This window comes from Prinia subflava, chromosome 25, assembly GCF_021018805.1.
Source record: "Prinia subflava isolate CZ2003 ecotype Zambia chromosome 25, Cam_Psub_1.2, whole genome shotgun sequence".
In the NCBI taxonomy this organism is placed as follows: domain Eukaryota; kingdom Metazoa; phylum Chordata; class Aves; order Passeriformes; family Cisticolidae; genus Prinia; species Prinia subflava.
Genome location: NC_086271.1, coordinates 223,028 through 240,598, shown reverse-complemented (window position 1 = coordinate 240,598; position 17,571 = coordinate 223,028). Strand labels below are relative to the sequence as shown.

At 44.3% G+C, this 17,571-nt stretch overlaps 2 protein-coding genes across 10 annotated transcripts in view; both read left to right on the top strand.

Moving 5' to 3' along the window:
• The window catches only part of LOC134561973 (uncharacterized protein C3orf26 homolog), a 219,868-nt gene extending 215,383 nt beyond the window's left edge, over positions 1–4,485 (top strand). For all 9 annotated transcript variants that reach the window (XM_063419371.1, XM_063419372.1, XM_063419374.1 and 6 more), the window contains 2 exons: positions 134–222; positions 4,263–4,485. In XM_063419371.1, the coding sequence (XP_063275441.1) occupies positions 134–222; positions 4,263–4,346 (173 nt within the window). In that variant the 3' untranslated portion in view covers positions 4,347–4,485. The remainder of the gene's footprint in view (positions 1–133; positions 223–4,262) is intronic.
• A 1,095-nt stretch (positions 4,486–5,580) lies between these two features.
• Positions 5,581–14,682, top strand: LOC134561972 (cell cycle control protein 50C-like). The gene is made up of 7 exons (XM_063419368.1): positions 5,581–5,863; positions 6,682–6,792; positions 7,911–8,012; positions 9,388–9,478; positions 11,280–11,417; positions 12,394–12,603; positions 13,387–14,682. Exons 1-7 carry the CDS (start codon positions 5,651–5,653, stop codon positions 13,575–13,577), a joined length of 1,056 nt encoding a protein of 351 aa, XP_063275438.1. The 5' UTR covers positions 5,581–5,650; the 3' UTR covers positions 13,578–14,682.
• Positions 14,683–17,571: the final 2,889 nt, after the last annotated feature.

Sequence of the window (17,571 nt, the reverse complement as noted above, 5' to 3'; positions counted from 1 at the left end):
AGCAAATGTAGTACTTAAGTGTTCAAAGATTAGTTTCCTTGGAAACAGACAGCAAAAGATGTAAAAGCCAAAAATCATTTTGATAAGCACACGCGAAATTATCTTGGTAGTGAAATTTCTGTTGCCTTTTTAGATGCCCTGTGCTTGAACTCCACGAAATATCTGATTCTGGATTGGAACTGGAGAGATCAGAAACTAAGGAGAATGATGGACATCCCTGAGGTATTGTATAAGCACCTGTGTGTGTTACATCCTGTGTATTCATTACTTCTGTTGCCAGTTCTCAGGTCTTGGTCAGTAAAGTTTTCTTTCTGTAAAGCTGTCTTCAGTGGTAAAGGAACACAAAGAAGATCACACTGACTGAGAAGTTTGTACTCCCAGGTCTCAAAATTATCAGAAAAAGAGGTTTTCCTTTGTTGTTGCAAGTCACAGCTGTGACTCCTATGGTTGTGCTGTGAGTTTCCCCTGTTTATGTCCAATGGATGTCCTACCTGTCCCCAGGAAGTTCCCTCAGTAGGAGAACTTTGTACAGAGTCCTAGGCCTCAGCAAAGGAGAGAGATGGGCACCACCAACTGTGTGAGATTTAACAAAGGGAGGTGCTGGATCTGCACCTGGGATGGGGCAGCGCTGGAGGTAGGGACAGACTGGGGGATGAGACATTGGAAAGCAGCACCATGGAAAGGGCCCTGGGGGTCCTGGTCGATGGAAAGTTGAATCTGAGCCAGCAGTGCCCTGGAGCCAGGAGGACCAACCCTGTCCTGGCGGACATCAGGCACAGCATCACAGCCAGGCAGGGGAGGGGATTGTCCTGCTCTGCTCTGAGCTGGGACAGCCTCACCTCGAGGGCTGGGGGCAGTTTGGGGTGCCACAGTACAAGATGGAGAAGGGCCTTGAGGGGAAGCCCTTGGGGAGGGGCTGAGGTCACTGGGTCTGTTCAGCCTGGAGAAGAGAAACTGAGGACAGACCTCACTGCAGTTACAGCTTCCTCAAGAGGGGAAGAGGAAGAGCAGGCACTGATCTCTTCTCTGTGGTGATGTGACAGGACCCAAGGGAACAGCCTGAAGTTGTGTCAAAGGAGGTTTAGGTTGGATATTAGGAAAAGGTTCTTCCCCCAGAGAGTGGTTGGGCCCTGGAACAGGCTCCCCAGGGAAGCAGTCACAGCATCAGGCCTGACAGAGTTCAAGAAGTGATTGGGCAATGCTTTCAGGCACAGGGTGTGATTCTTGGGGTGTCCTGTGCAGGGCCAGGAGCTGTGTTTGATCCTTGTGGATCCCTTCCAACTCAGCATTTTCTGTGATTCTGTGAAAAGTTTCCTCAAAAACTAAACAAAACTATGGCCAAACATCTATGATTCTCCAGCTGAGAGTAAGATAATATCATGTGAGTTAATCTACAGATGGTTCTCTTGTTGTTTTCTTTTCTTTCTTGTCTTTTTTTTTTTTTTTTGACAAGAAATAGGGTACAAACAATTTAGAACCATCCATCATTTGTACACTCCTTCTAAGACAATTCCCAATTCTTTCCAGTTCTGTAATTCAGCTTTTATATTTCTTGCTGTAACAAGCTGTGTTTATGGTATGCTGTGGGGCATCACCTTTTTCTAGCCAGATGAAGAGGCAGTTTCTCCATTAGTGCTTGTTAGAAAGCTCCCAATTTCCTTCACAGTGTCCTCAGGTTTTGTACATCTAGAGCAGGTCCATACATGGAAGGAATCTCCAGGGAAAAGGACTTATTCTGCGAAACAAATTATCAGTCATTACTCCATCTATGTACTTGTCTAAGTATTTGAATGTGCTGCATTTTACACATACACAAAACAAACAAAAAAAATACATTGAAGAAATGAAGTAGCAAAAACCCCTGCTTTTGCTTTTTTTGAGGCAGGGAGGCTCCCTCTTGTGGTTAATACATAATGCTTTTTCTGTATGGTGCTTGCACTTACCTGGAAGTTTTTTATGAAACTCATGAACATGAAATCACCGACAGTCCAGTACAAAATCACAGGCAGTACAAAAGGTGTTGATGGCAGCGGGATGGATTTTTTAAGTTGTCTGAAGTCAATATCCATAAAGTAAACCATAGATGTTCCACCTCCAAAAAATGAAGATTATGTTGCCAGTATTTCTTTTTGGGCTATTGCAAACCTCAGCTATAGCTTTCATCTCACTGTAGGCAGCATCTTGGTAGTTCTGTGTCTGTCTAGAAATATAGGCCAAAAACTGCGACTCCAAGTCTAATTTTATTAAGGCAAAATCCGAAGGCTATCTTAGCATAAAAAGTCAAAGCTTAGTTCAAGTTAAATCCTGATAGGTAAAAACATTAAACCATCATGTGTTGTGTTAGGATGAGCAATAGATATTTATGTGTGATCACAGAATAGTGAATATGTAATTACAGAAGAGTCTTCAAACTGTAGGAGTTGAAGGTAGCACATCATAAAGGAAGGATTTTGACATCTTGGGCTTTATAAGTGAAGTATTTTGCAGGTATTTATCCCACTGCAGACACCAGGCAGATTCCTTAAAGTTATGTATAATGAATGTCAACAGTGAAAGACACCCAAATAATATTTTGATGATAAGACACCTTAACACCACATGTAAACCAATGAGATGTACCAGCCACTTGTGGTCTTCAAATATGGAATACAGTCTTCATCACATAATTACATAAAAAATATTTTAATTACATTAAAAATGCCAACTATGTGCTACGAATAGTCATAAGCTTTCTTAGAGAAATACACTACCAAAGATTTAGAGAACTGGCTGTTTGTTGTACTAATTTCTTTCACCTGTGTTAGTTATGGAGGCAAAATGGTACACTCAAAATTAGAAACTCAGCATAGTGGCCTATTTTCAGGGCAAACCTCAATTATCAATAGTTTCTTTGCATACTTCAGGTGTAACATTGCTAGGCTTCATTGTATCTATAGCAGAAAGCAAGAGCAGCTGGAAGCACATGTCCATTATTGTACTTGCTGTTTTTGTAGTCACCCGATGGTCAGTGGAGAGTGGGATATTCTAATAAATATAGGAATTTAAAAACACGTGGAGCTTCCCACGTGGCAGTTCTGTATCCCATCATATCCACACAGTGGATGGTGCCCTGGTCCACGGCTCTGTCAGCTGCCTCAGCATCTCATTCGCTAATGCTGTTGGAGTTTTTCATTCTCTGCTTCTGTGTCTTTCACTTCATTCATCCCAAACAATGGAGAGAGAAGGAGATGAAAGGTCCCAGAGAAACCACAGGAGGAGTGATTGAGTTTATGAGACTTTGCCTTGGCACACTGGAATTGAAGTAAAGCATAAAGGTGTAAATAAAAATGGATTGTATACTTTTGATCTGACCAAAGGACAAGCTTCCTGCTTTGAAAGCTTTTTGTGCAGAGGTGGGTGGCAGTACAGAGCAATCTCAACTCCTCAAATGACGTCTTCCTAAGATTCAAGTGAAGTTTTATTCAACAAAACCCGATATTGTATTGTCTACAAGCACACACCAAGCCTTCAGTAAACTTGAAAATATGCTAAGTTTAAGTTTCAGACTTCGTGAAAATGAAAGGTTTGTGAGAAATGGACTTGTGATAGAAAGACAACTATTTTCACCTTCGTGTAGCACATCCAGTCTGAAATTGAGGCTGGCTGGGCTTTCTTGCATCATTTTTTCCTCTGCAAAGTGGAGGTGCAGAAAGACATAAACTTGAGAGAAAACCTGCAAACAAGTAATTTATAAATGATAAGAGAGAGCTATAAGGAAACTCTGGACTGTGATGATAAAGAATCTTGTGTTCCCTCTGAAATATGTCAATATTTGCTCTGTAATACATTTGTTTTATCTTTAGATAAGCTGTAAGGTGCAGCTGTATCAGTGTCATAAACCAAAGTACTTGGTATGCAGCACAGGCAGACCTGCCCTTCGTGCTCCCTTTCCTTCGGGTGTGCCTGTTGCACTGCCCTTGAGCTGCTTTGTGCCAGTTGCTACTCTGGAAAGTCCTGTAGGGATTCTGTAGCCCAGGGTGGCCCTTCTGCTGTGGTGTGCTTTATCAACTGTGCCAATGGCAACCTTTCTGTAGCCCTGTGAAATGAGACTTCAGGGCTGCAGGGCAAATGACAGGTATTTAAAAAACTGGAAACATTCTAGAGCACATTGTATAGGAATCTCTTCTTTAATTTCTAGTCCTATGGTAAGATGCCTGAGTAAATAAATAGTGGTATCATTATCAGTAACTCTTTATGCTTTCTTTGATTTTTGTTTTCTTTAGATAAAGAAAGAAACAATTGACCTACTGGAGAAGAGTATTATAAAGCTGTGCAGAGATGGATCTGTGAAGCTGGGACTCTTTTAATAAGTTTACTAACAAGGAAGTAATTTGCAGCTGCATTTTACTATTATCTGCAACTGAAATTTGACTTTCCAGAGGTCTCAATACAGAAGGCACATTGCAACTTTTTCTGAGTTTTCTTTTAATAAAAAGCCAGAAGGTTTGTTTGTGGTTCTAGTATTATTTTTATTGCAGGAACAATGTCATATTGAGATCAGAGTTACACTGCTTTCACCTGCTAGATTTACTACTATCTGTCACTAGTAAGACGTGGAAGATGAGCAAACATGGGTGTGAAAGTCTTTGCACAGCTCAGTTTCCTGTTGCCTCCCTGTGCTGTCCCAAATGAGACACGTATTTCTCTCATTAGAGTGGGAATCTAGTTCTTGCACTTGGGGGTCTTTGAAAAAATTGTATGAATTTCAGTAACATGTTAAAAAGGTATTTTTCACCTACCTGTTCTAGAGCTGTCCAAATGCTGCTTTTTGCTTTCACATGGTAAGTTATCTGTATATTATACCAAGGTTTTATTTTGGTTAAACTGTTGAAGTGTGCAAAAAGTATTCTTATGTTTGTGCATTTAAATTAAAATGAGGTGATCTCTGGGTGATTCTTTTGTCATTGTGAATAGTAGGGAATTGATGGATTCTTCTCAGAGAACGAGATGAATAGAGATGAGGAAATCATCAGTGTCTTGGATACTGATTGACCCAAACTGGATATTTTTAAAATGAGTAGTCCTTCTAAGATAAAGAACACAAAACCTTTTTACGACTTTTATTTGCGTCTCTGTCAATAGTAATGAATGTAACAGGTTAAGAAAATTGGTTTGGTCTTCCAAAGCAGTGTTCTCTGTGCAGTGCTGTCTCAGCACCTGCGATCCTCCCCAGTGGAATCCAGTGCAACTGGAGTGGAACTCCTTTCATTGTGTGCCATGCCTGTTAGCTGGGCAGCTGTGGAAGTGAAGGGAGAAGAAATGATGCATCTGAAATTGCACAGAAACTCCAGTATAGCTGACAGTATCCCTGCACATGAACAAGATATAACGAATCCTAATGAGCTGTGGGGCAGGAAAAATGTATCTAAGCTTTCCACAAGGAATGAACTGGACACCCTGATCAAAGTACACAATCACTGGATTGGTACAAGCTGATCATAGGGATCCAGGCACAAATACAGAAAGCAAGGAAGAGAGAGACCTAGTTAATAAGTAATTCCTCACCATAATGCAAGTTTGAACAAACAATACAGTCTCTCAACAATAAAGAACAGTACCTCAGCCGAAACAGTCTCCAGCACAAGGATTCCTTTCTCTCACCAAGAGGAAAATGAAAAACAAGACGAGTTTTCTTCCCAGAGAAGGAGAAGCCCAACCTTCCAGGTGTCCAGATAACAGTGCATTCAAACAGCAGAGGCTGCCAGCCTGGAAGCCCCAGCTCACCATTGCATCTGTGCTCTCCTGCTTCTTTCTGACCGGGGCATTCTGCCTCACTGTGGGAGTCTGCCTTGTCCTGTCTGCAAACAGCGTCAGAGAAATACAGGTTGGTTTGGGAGTGGCGCTCTTTGATATTCTGTAAAGAAGAAAGCAGGCCAGGTTTGGAGGGAAAAGGCTTTGAGATTTTGCTTCTGAGTAAAGATGATAGCAATGGCTTCATGCCTTGGACATATGTCCAGCAGTTGGTATTCCTGTGAAAATCTTCAGAGGCAGTCGGTCATCAATAAAATCAGAGCACTGGGTGATTAACTGGGTGGTAATATCTGAAATATGGGTGATAATTACTGCCACTGGTTGCTAATACCAAAATGTTGTCATTATTTTCTGGGGTTTCAAAGGGAAACAAGCAAATCCCTCGGAGATTGTTTGACACTATAAGAACATAAGTGTTTGCTGGGGCAAAATCTTGAATTAGAGGGAGCCCTAATGTTTAAATCCCTCCTGCAGAAAAGGCTATTCAGACCTGTGGTGTTGTGAACAGACTCCTGTGTGAGCCAACACTCAGCACTACACCCAGGCTGTTCAGCTGGGGTGGGCACGAGGGGATTTGTCAAGCCTCACTTGGTCAGCCAGCTCAAGGTGCAGGAGTGTTCTTCACTCAGCACGCCTTTGCCGAGGAGCAGATGGGAAAGCTCTGCCACAGTCATCAAAAGGCTCTAAACCACCTTTAAACTAGGGATGAATTTTGTGGTTGTTCATTGAGGCCAAGTCCTCACTCTGCCTCTTCGTTTTCAACAATGTTTTTGGCAGTCCAGAGTCACTTAGAAGAGAACGGCTCTGAGAAGCCTTGGACCTGAAACACTAACCTTTCCCTATGAGCATTTTGTTTATTATTATGTATTTGCTTGTTCACTTCTCTGACAGATAGATTATTCAGATAAATGCTCAGATTGTTCAAAGCTCCGTGAAAATTCCTCTAACTGGAATAAGGAATGCCACTGTTCCGTAGATTTCACGCTAAAGGAAGAAATATTGGTAAGTGGGTGCAGAAAACCAGCTCAAGTTGGTACCAGCTGTTACTTATATCCCCAATCATAAATGACAGTCATTCCGTTCTGTAGAGCTCCTGACTAAATTTGCTTTGTGCTTTTTCATAACATGTAATGCTCAAAATTTTACATTTTGCCTGTGTTTTTCATTTGGGATTTATAACCAAGACCAGGCTCCTTGGCTGGGAGATGTCCAAGGAGAAGAAGGGTGGAGGAAATGGTGTTTGACTGTGGAGGTGACCTCTCTCTGTGTCTCTCTGAGTCAGTGGCAAAGCCTTGCCCTTGGCCTGGGGTTGGTTGTTGCTGCCCTGCTAAGCTCTGAAGTGAGAAGGAAATCTGAAGCCCTGACCACTTTACATAAGTAGACCCCTGCAGTCATTTTTACAAGGGTTGTGCTGCTAATCCCCCAGGTCTCTGAAATAATTCAAGTCTAGCAATGTGATTCTGAAGTTGCTTTTGGAAAAAGTATCCTTCGATTCCTGCCTCAAACTACCAGGTTGTGCTGTTGAGACTGTTAAAATGCTTCATGTTCTGCCAAAGTGATCTTATACTGAGTAAATGATCCCTTAAAATTACAGTGCAATTTAAAGTCACTTTAGGATTCTTCAGCATTGGGGAGGCTGTTAAAATACTTCGTAATTCTTCAGATCACAGTGATGTTTGAGATGAGAAGTCAGTTTAACCGAGTAATGGGGTTTTTATTGTTACATAATTACCCTTCATGTGAGATTTGCCTGCCTAGAATTCTCCTTTTCATGTGAAGGTTTTTGTGCACCTTCTTTTATGGAAAATGGGTCTCTGTCTCTACAATGTGATTCATAGTCATTGCAAGTTCATGGCCAGCCATGCCATCTTGAGTAAAATAATTATCAGGCATTTTTATTTAAGGTTTTGTTTGGTGATTTAAATTATGTTTAATTTTGCGCCAAAACATAAAAATTAGGGTAAAGATTAGATTCTAGCCCATGACTGCTGTATTGCTTAGGGTGTAGTTACAGACATTTTAATGTCTGTACTCCCTTCCCCTCTTTTTTAGCAAGTAGAGGGATTTCTCATTGCCTTCACAATCTCTCCTTATTGAAGGGCTTTATCCTTGGATTGTAGGGCGATGTTTTTATGTACTATGGTCTGGAAAACTTCTATCAAAACCACCGTCGGTACATGATGTCAAGGAGTGACGCGCAACTGCTGGGCCGAAATGTAAACGTAAGTTTTCTTTTTATGTTGTGAGATCAGCACTTCCAGCAAGTGTGCCATGTGGAGAGCTAACTAGGCAGAACCAGAAGTGTGTTTAGGTGGCTCTAGGGAGTAATAAAGTGCAGATTTTCAGTGTTTGGTCACGGCTTTTATGCTTTATAAAGGGCCATTATAACTAATAAGTTAATATGTTGGGGGGGGAGGAAGGGGGAAATAAAAGATGTCATTCCAGTGTTGTAGTTCTCAAACCTGCACCTTGTAGTGCTGATTAAAAATACATTGGCTTTTTCAAATAAATATACAGAAAACTTTTCCTTCTTGTGTTGTCAGTCTTCGTAGCCATAAGTGCTTTAAGCTGTGCTTTTATTACAGGGCTAGGGAATCAAGTTATCCTAAGTCTACTTTTGCTATCTGGCTTTGGAAGAGGGCAAGGAGCAGGAAAAGGTTTGTTCTGAAATAAGTGATCATGTAGCATTCTAAGTGTGCAATTTAGAGGTCTAAAGAGGGAGTAGACAGCATCACCTGCGGCAGACCTGCATAAAGGAACTGGGGAATACAATCATGGCATTCTGGTTCTTTTACTTACAAATCAAAAACGTATTTTCTGTGCCTTAAAAGTAACATTTCTTAATATACACATAGCCCACATGTCCTTTCAGTAGATATGATGGTTGTGCCCTGATTATCTGTTGTTTCTGTAAAATGCTTCTTACAGCTCTCCAGACGTGTTCCTCATTTCTATAAAATGCTTCTTCCAGCTCTCCAGGTGTCCTGGCAGCTTGTTTGTTTGCATCCAGATGCAGCTGCTTTTAGCTTTTGTGCCGATCAGACAGATACACACCTCATTGGAGTTACTCAGAAAGGTTTCTGTGTTGAAACCTGAAGATTTATAGTTCTTATAAAATGGGATAAGAAAGATGTGATAAAGCTGAGGTGAACTTCTGGTTTTCATTCTGTATCTTCATACATCATTCCTCTTGTTCAGCTGCAGTAATGTGGCCAACCATGTCTGCTGTTCTCCAGCACTAGTGCAGCCCAGGTCAGAATTAAAAAGAGGGAAAAATAAGATGTTTTAGGGTAAGCCAAGGCTTCACTGGAACATTTTCAGTTGCAGCCATTTTACAGTAGCAGATCCCCAAACCTGTTTTTGTAGTCTGGAGCTTGCACGTCGGCAGCAGAATTTGGTGAAGACCTTAAGTTTCCGTACCTCGATAGGGGGGGTGTTCCTGAACTACAGACCCGTCCATGTGGGTGTCTCTGATGTGACCGAAAGGCACTGGAGACTTCATTGTTCAGTGGCTTTTCGGAAGAGGGCATGGGAGGACAGCAGCAAGTTGAAACCAAACCCGGGGTGTGCCTGACTGTTGTGTGGCCTTGAACGCAGATCCAGAGGAGCTACTGTGCGCCCTTCAGCACCTACAGGAACGGGACCCCCATGGCGCCGTGCGGGGCCATCGCCAACAGCATCTTCAATGGTACGTGGGCACCCTCCTCTGCCCCTCAGGGAGCCCCAGCCCGAGGGAGGCCTCTTCTTCCTCCCACAAAAGGCTTTGTTTGGTGGAGCTGCTCTGCTGAGGCTCTGCATCCTCCTCTTTAGTAACTTGGCCCTTGTTTGGGAACTGAGGGAAATTTTTCATTGTCTAAGGCCCTCTTCCATGTGAGTGTACAGCAGGAGTGAGGAATGTAGGCTCTCTTGAAATAAGGAATGAGGATACAACAGATTTAATGTACTTCCTTGCTGAAAAGCACATTCTTGTACAGTGGGAGAGCCCAGATTCTGCCTTCCCACGATTATGTGTTTAAGAAGGAGGGATTCTCCGTGTTCTCCGCATTAGTTTGGGTCTTTGGATCTACATGGTTTCATTTTTGTTTGTAGAATGCTGGAAGCATTCATAGTCTTAATTTGATCCTGGACTTGATCTTTGTAGTAATCTAGTGGGCATAATCTGCTTGTGAGTACAATTGGGAGATTTCAGAATGTATCTTTGGAAGGAAAAGCAACAAAAAAACCCTGTACAGACTTTTCTCCACTACCTCAGCTTTTTCGTCTTCCAATTTCTACCACTCCCCGCTCCCACTCTTTTTTTAAGCTGTTCCATGCAGCAGGTTTTGAGAAGGCAGCAGCTCTTTCCAAGCAGCTGTGCCACCCACACCAGGGGATTTGTGAAAGCCAGTTGCATTCAGTAACTTCTAGATCCATTTGATTTTCATCTGCCTGCTTGCCCACCTGCTGCCCTGGAAGTGTGATTTACTGGGCTGGGCTCAGGCCTAGGCACAGCCCAGCTGTGTGCAGCCCACGCTGCTCTGGAGCATGGCAGGGAGAGTCAAGACAAGCAGCTGAGCAGGCAGAGCTCAGAGCATTGCAACTCCTGTCAATGACATGGTGACAAATAGCTGGGGATGTGGTGGGCCACAGAAGGAGCACTTCCCCACAGGAGTGTGTCTGAGCTTTAGGGAGCTGTGTGAGCACAGGTTTTGTAGGAGGAGACAGAAAAAGCCTGTGTCCATGGATGCTTATGCAGCTGAGCTGTGCTTTTCATGTGTTCTGAAAGGCACCCCCTCCCCATCTGATTGTCTGATTGTCCCTGCCCATCATCCCATTGGCTGCCTGGGGGTTTACGGAGCTGGTAATGAGCCCTCTAGTGGTTTTACCTAATGTTAAACTAATCTATGTAGGAAAATAACAATGGATAAAAACACGTGCTGTTCATGCACTGATACTGGGTGGCATGGTTAGGCACAATTTTAGCTAAATAGTTTTTGACTGAAGGAAGTGTTTCTGTCCAAGTTGGTAAGCAAGCTCTAACTGGCATAAAACTAGAGCAAAATTTTCTCCAAAGGACTTTATTCCTTTGATTGTACTTTTACCTCTAACCTAGTCCCTGGAAACACATCATGTATAGGAAGGTTTTGGGACAACTGTCGAAGAAATTCTAGGGGAAACCAGGACAGTACCTTCCGTAACTGGCTAGAGAGCTCAAAAAGTGATTTGCAAAGAAGGCAAACACACAGGATCTGATGGACCTGAGGGACGTGCACAGGGACGTGCACAGTAGATGTTCAGTCTTTAGAACTGCAGGAGTTCTAAGACTCTGGTACCTTAATTCCTCTTGTGAAATGTGCAGTGCTCCATACACATGATGAAACCTTTCCCAGGACGTTCAGATTTTCTAGCCACTTGAAAGATGCTTCAATGTGACATTTTTTTGTTAGTCATGCTGGCAATTAGAATGACTGTCTTTGACTCACAGATGTTGCTTATTGTATTCCCTGCAGATACTATTGATCTTTTTTACAGTCATAACTCATCTGTGATTCAAGTGCCACTGCTGAAGACTGGAAACAGTTGGTGGACAGATAAAAATGTGAAATTCCGCAATCCTGTGTCGTACAATCTCTCTTCTGCATTTGCAGGTAAGAATGGTTCTGCTGGTGGTCCTCTTCTTTTTCAGTGGCTTCCCTATCTCCCCTTCATGTGTCTCCTATTCTGAGAAAAACAACCCAAAGCAAGTTGAAGAAGCAGCTTTAGAGGGTGACTGAGAGCAGAAGGCACATTCAGCCAAAATACCACCTTTTTACTTGTTTAATCAGTGACCACAGAAATTGAGAGAAAATGGTGTTGGAAGACTGAAGTTAGCCCACGTCAACACCCTTCTTTAGAGTTTCTTGTAATGCCTAATCTGTCCAGAGAGAGCAAGGATGCTGTTGCTTTTTTTTCCCTGTTGCAAACATCTGTGAAGGAGAACTGCCTGTCTCATCTTTCCTTCCTGCCTTTGCAGATTCTTGGGCAGTTGTGGCACGTGAGAGGCCGCCTTTGTCACTAGTTCTTTCAGACCTGTTTCCTGGGGCTGTTTCCTTGTTGTGGTGGATCTCTGTTGAAGCGGGGCTAAAAGCTGCCTGTTGTGGATCAGGGCAGTGCTGTGCTGGGTGCAATATGCAAGAGTTCATTATCTAAGTAGTTTTCATGGGACAGATTCTAAGTGTCACAGGCTGTGCCATTAGACAGCAAAGTGGTGCCTTTCTGATTGTGCAGGGATATGTTAGTGTGTAAAAATGAAGGCAAGCTCCTCATGATAGAGAACATGCTGCTTGCTGAAGAGACAAGACTCCAGAATAAACAGGATTTTCACTTGTGCAAGTCCCTTTGTTTTTCCTGTGCTTGAAGGTTCTAATGTGTAGCAGCCCCTGGGCACTGTTAAACTGTTCATTCGTGTTTGAGGTGAGTGGGCGTGCTTGGAGCTGCTCTTAGCTGGCACATATATGATTTTGGTCCCAGTGTCTTACGTCTCTCCCACAGCTCACGTTCTGCGTTGGTTGTGCGAGGCCCAGAACCTCGGCAAGCGCTGTTTTCACTGACAGTGTCTTTGCTGCTTTGTCCCTTTGTGCCCAGGGACAGGCAGGCCCCCTTACTGGCAGAGGCCGGTGTACCTGCTGGACGAGGAGGACGCGAGGAACAATGGCTACGTGAACGACGACTTCATCGTCTGGATGCGCGTGTCGGCCTTCGCCTCCTTCAGGAAGCTCTACCGGCGCCTGCAGCGGGTGCGGCGCTTCGCTGAGGGCCTGCCCGCGGGGAACTACACCTTCCGCATCTCCTACAGTATCCTTCAGCTTCCCTCGGCCTGCTGGGGAGCTACGGGGGATGGAGGGGAGTAGGATTTGTGTGGGCAGCTGGCGAAGAAGCCGTGAGGAACCCCTGTGTCAGCAGAGCCCTCTGAGGGATTTGGGCCCGTCCTGACCGGCAGGAGCTTTTGTGCTGCTGCAGCTGCCCCCTCACACCCAACAGTGGCAACTCTGCTGGCTGAAGCACTGCTTTTGTCAGCAGGAGCTGTGTCAACATGACCGTGAATTTCTCTTCCTTCTCAGCTGATAGAGATGTGGTTTTAAAAGTTCTGCCACGGTTCTGTTCTGACAGCTTCCATGGGAGACGTGAAAGGTAAACTCATAGAACACTCTGGCTGCAACGTATTAGGTAGAGGTGAGCCCTTACCCTCACAGAGGCTATGTGGAGTGTCATGGTAGGCTTCCCAAAAGGCCCATTTTCAGCTGAGCTTTCATAGCAAATTAATGCAGTAGCAGTCCTATAATTTATGAATCTGAAATTTACAGTATTTTTACAAAGGAAGTATCTCCACATGCACACAAAGACTGTACCTAAAATAACTGGGTTTCTTACCACCAGCTGCCTACCACCTCCCAGCAAGCAGCTGAGGTTTTGGATCCAGAACAGCAGAAGCATCAACAATCAGCTAAAGGAGTTTTGGCAGCAAATGCAGACCTCAAAGCTCTTTATGCCTTGGAAAGCTTCTTGAGCGTGTAACCACTATTTTCTCCTGGAAATAGTGAACACTTTGTTAGCAAAACCTTAACATCCTTCTCTCAGATTTCCCTGTTACCTGGTTCAAGGGGAGGAAGCACGTGATTCTTTCCACCGTGGTGTGGAGCGGCGGAAGAAACCCATTCCTGGGAATTGCCTACCTGGTTTCTGGCACGGCAGCAACCCTGACAGGTTTTGTCATCACCGGCATCCACTTCAAGCTCAGGAAAAAGAAAACGTACTTCCAGAAGCAATAAGGGTCACCTGACTTGCTGAACAGAGACAGAAGTGTGCAGTGAGCAAAGAAGGTGCAGCACAGACCTTTCACTCCTTCCCCTGAGCTCTGGACCATTTTCAGTGTCAGCATTGGTGAATGGAAGCAAACTGAGGGGCAGGGTTGTTCCATCATCTAAAACCCAACTTACCTGGGGTGCCGTTCTCATTAAAGTCCGTGTGAGCCTCAATTTGTTTCCTCAGAAAGTTGTAGTGAGATGAGCTTCAAACAGCAGCTAGCACAGGTTAGAATCACAGTGGCACAGTGGAAATGATGTGGTGCCAATGTCTGGCCAGAAGTCAGGGTCCATATTAATTTCTTACTCAGCCCATAGTTCAGACATTTCTCTTAACTGAAATGGAGTTTGGATGGGTAAAAAGTGAGGTCTTGATCCAACAAAAAGCTTGAGCAGGTAGAACTTACTGCTAAAATCTGCTTTTGGGCCACATACCTGTGCTGAATGGCTCGGCTTGGGTTTTATCTACCTTTTTCAGCTCTGCTGAAAAAAGCAACCAATTGACATCAGTGTATTCACTCCAGTTTGATACCTGATCTGTGATTGAATACAGGGCATTTCTTAGGAGTTCGGAGTTTGTTGACACCAAATTTGTTGGATGTATCTAGCACCTGAGAGCTGGAGGGCATCCAGTCACTGATTTACAGTTTTTTAAATGATGGTTTAATAGAAATCCTAAATTTTAAACTCCTTTAATGCACAATATTTTAGCAGAGCCATCTACCTAGTTTAACTGTTAGGCCAAAATTGCACTCCTACCTACCCCACTCTTCCATGCAAAAGTTCACAGATTCTTACCTGACACAGAATGGTAATTTACTGTCAATAAAAAACAGAGCACCAGAAAAGCTGTGAACTTCATTTAAAGCATACACTGCAGCTTATGAATAGGTTCATCAATGTTCGTGTTTCTTGTTCAAGATTTGATGCATTTAGGACTTATTTCTAGTCTCACAAAATGAAGGAACAGCACGGAAGAATTTAGGTCAAGCATACCACGGTAGGTGTGAATTTTTTAAAACAGTTTTTCTGTTGTCAAAGTGCGAGTGGAATAAAACACTTTCAGTTCCTTTCGTAACTATTTTGTGTGCCTTGCCTCTCTCCTAAAAAGCCTTCTCACTAGAACAAGAAAGAAATCACAGACTGAGCAGGAGGAGGGGATGTGGGGATGTCGAGGCACACTTGGCTGCCTTTGAGAGTGTCTGGGGCTGGGCATCTGGTGACAGGTGACAGTGGCCCCTGCTGACAGGGTTTGCAGCACAAGGTGCAGTTTCCTTGATGTTGTGCTTGTGCCTGAGCCATGAGCAGCAGAAGGGAGCTGCTCCAGTTCCCAGCCCAGCCTGGCAGGACAGTCCTGCTCCGCCCATGCTTTGTGCTGGCCTGGGAAAGGTGCCTGTCCCCTCCCGGGGCCATCACCTCCATCCTGAAGCTGTAGAAACGGGGCTCCTGGACTTCACCCTGGCACCTGGACCTGTCAGGAGCTGTGGAAGAGCCCCACCCCTCCCTGGGCTGGACAAGACAGAGCATGGAGCACTGCATTCAACAACGCTTAGGGTCGCTAGTCCAAGGCACTTTTAGCAGTGGGACGTGCTCCTAAATCCTTTAAGTCCTTTTGAAAATGTAATCCCATGCAGCTCTCTGGAAAACCCTGATGGGATTTCCTAACAAAGCTGAACTTCTGTTTTCTAGCCCCTAACAGACCACAGGAACTTCTTTATTTACTCTTTCCCTTTCTTTTTTATGTTTGGTTTTTTTTCATTGTCTGAGAAACTGACTGTCAAGAAATGATGGGGTGGTTAAATCACCCTGTAATTGTCATCGAGTTCATTTTTTCATGAAGTATCTGGTAAAAAAAAGTTCATCAAGGGAGACTGAATAATGAAGTATGTATTTCAGTGAGTCAGTGTCCACCAGGAAAATAATTTATCTAGAAGGCACAGCCCAGCAGGCAGTGCTTGCCCATTCTCTCCCAGAGGTTTTTGCAGGAACCTCTTCTCTTGAAATATAGATTGCCTTCAAAGCCCTCCATAGAGAAGACCTGTCTTCAAGCAAGTCTTTCTGGTTTTCCTGGAGTTGTCTAAGTCTTTGTTTATAAACCCAAAATCTCATTTTTCTTCTTACCACAGCTCTAAACATGCCTTGTCTCTTCCTGGTACCCTCTGAGCAGTGTCCTTGGAAGCTGCTGCTGTTTCTGTTAGCTCTGAGAAGCTCTGCAGTGTCTGTCTGGCTCAGGATGCTGCTGCCCAGACCAGAGCAATGTGTCGGAGTCTAGAACATCCCTCTGGCCACCCTGGAGGGTTTGGAGACCGGACAGGGGGGTCTGGGATCTGTACAGGGGGGTCAGTTAGACCCACACAGATCCCAGGAGGACACTGACTCTGATTCCTGTCCATGGGAGTGAACACTCACATGCAGGAAGAATCACAAATCCTAAGAATTTGAAAGAAGTAGTGGATGGTTTATTATAGAATATAAATATAGAAATTAGGATTCTTAGCATATGGGGCTGAAGAGACAAGATGGAGGAATTGAGGAGTGGCCCCTGTCTTCCTTGTTCTTGTTCTCGTCCCCCATCTTGTGCTGAGTTGGGTTTTAGAGATTGGCTTAGAGTAGAACTGACATGTTAGTATAGGTAATAGGTATTGGTAAAATTTTGTAAATAAAAAATACGTCTCGGACAGTGGTTGGGTCAGGGGTACTGTACATAAGGTGCGGGGCTCTCTGATCCGCCCAGTCTGCCGCGTGTCCTGCTCTGCTGGGGACGCCTTGCAGAGCAGAGAAAGAACTAAGATAAGGTACCCTGCCAGGGAGGCCTGGCAGAGCTGAAAAAGGACTGAGATAATGAAGAATAAACAACCTTGGAAATGTGCACCGGCGGACTCAGCTTGTCGTCTCTACCTCTGGTGTGAAACACTTAGGGCAAAGAGAAGCCTGAAAACCTTATTACCTCTGGGAACAGCAACCCAGAGGAAACCCTCAGGGAACAGCAACCTTGGGAGACCCTTATTACCTTGGGGAACACCAACCCCAAAGAGAATCTCAGTGAAAAATAAACTTGAGAGCAATGGGCATGGCAGGTCTGACTGATGAATGACTCCCAGCAGATGGAATCTGCCTTGCTCCAAAGGGTGGAAAGTGTCAGCAACCTCCTAGCCCTGCCTTTGTGCCAGTGCTGCAGCCACGCTGGGGCTCTGCCCCTGTGCCAGAGCTGGCACAACTGTGCCTTCCCAAGGGAGCTTTGCAGGTGCTTCCCCGTGCCCAGCCTGGGAATACCTCCCTAGCTACAGGAAATGTTTGTTCCATTTGTTTCTGCTGCTGCCGCCTTCTTCCCCTTCATGCAGGGGCTGGAACAGGAGTGGCCTAAGCTAACAGGAAGATGGTGAAAGCCATCATCAGCTCCTCCTCATTGTGCCAGGCCCCGGGAGATTGTCCCTTTTGCTCAGCTGCTGATCACAGCAGGAGACACGGCTGCAGGCAAATATCCAGCGAGATTGGGAATTGATTGATCCTGGCTATGAGGAGATCATTAGGTCAGCTGGATCAGGAAAAGCAATGCCAATGTTTGGAGGGCAGAGGGTTGAAGCAGAGATGTTGCACTTTTCCTGAGGTACAGATTGCTTTCAGAATACCTGCAGTGTTCTGACCAGCACTGTGTCTTTGGCACAGGGCTGCTTTGGCCTTGGACTTTTGATTTATGAATTAAAATTCTGTGTCTTGAGTAAAGACAAAAGTAAAAAAAGAAGACAAAGGGGGAAAAAAGTGCCTTGGTAAAAGTTTCCAACATAGAATTTGAATTAGCTTACCCAGCAAACACACTCTCAACAATAGTAGGACAAGATTGCATCATTATGAAAACCTTACCTACAATTGAAATCTCATTGCTAAATTACAGGGAGGTGTAGGGGACATTGAAATTTTAATGTCAAAACTGTTGTAATGGTTTGGTTCCAACCGGTTCCAA

Coding starts and splice junctions, on each gene's coding strand:
- LOC134561972 (XM_063419368.1), top strand. CDS start 5,651: ATGAAAAACAAGACGAGTTTTCTTCCCAGAGAAGGAGAAGCCCAACCT. Junction 6,793..7,910: donor CGCTAAAGGAAGAAATATTG/GTAAGTGGGTGC, acceptor CTTGGATTGTAG/GGCGATGTTTTTATGTACTA. Junction 12,604..13,386: donor CACCTTCCGCATCTCCTACA/GTATCCTTCAGC, acceptor TCCTTCTCTCAG/ATTTCCCTGTTACCTGGTTC.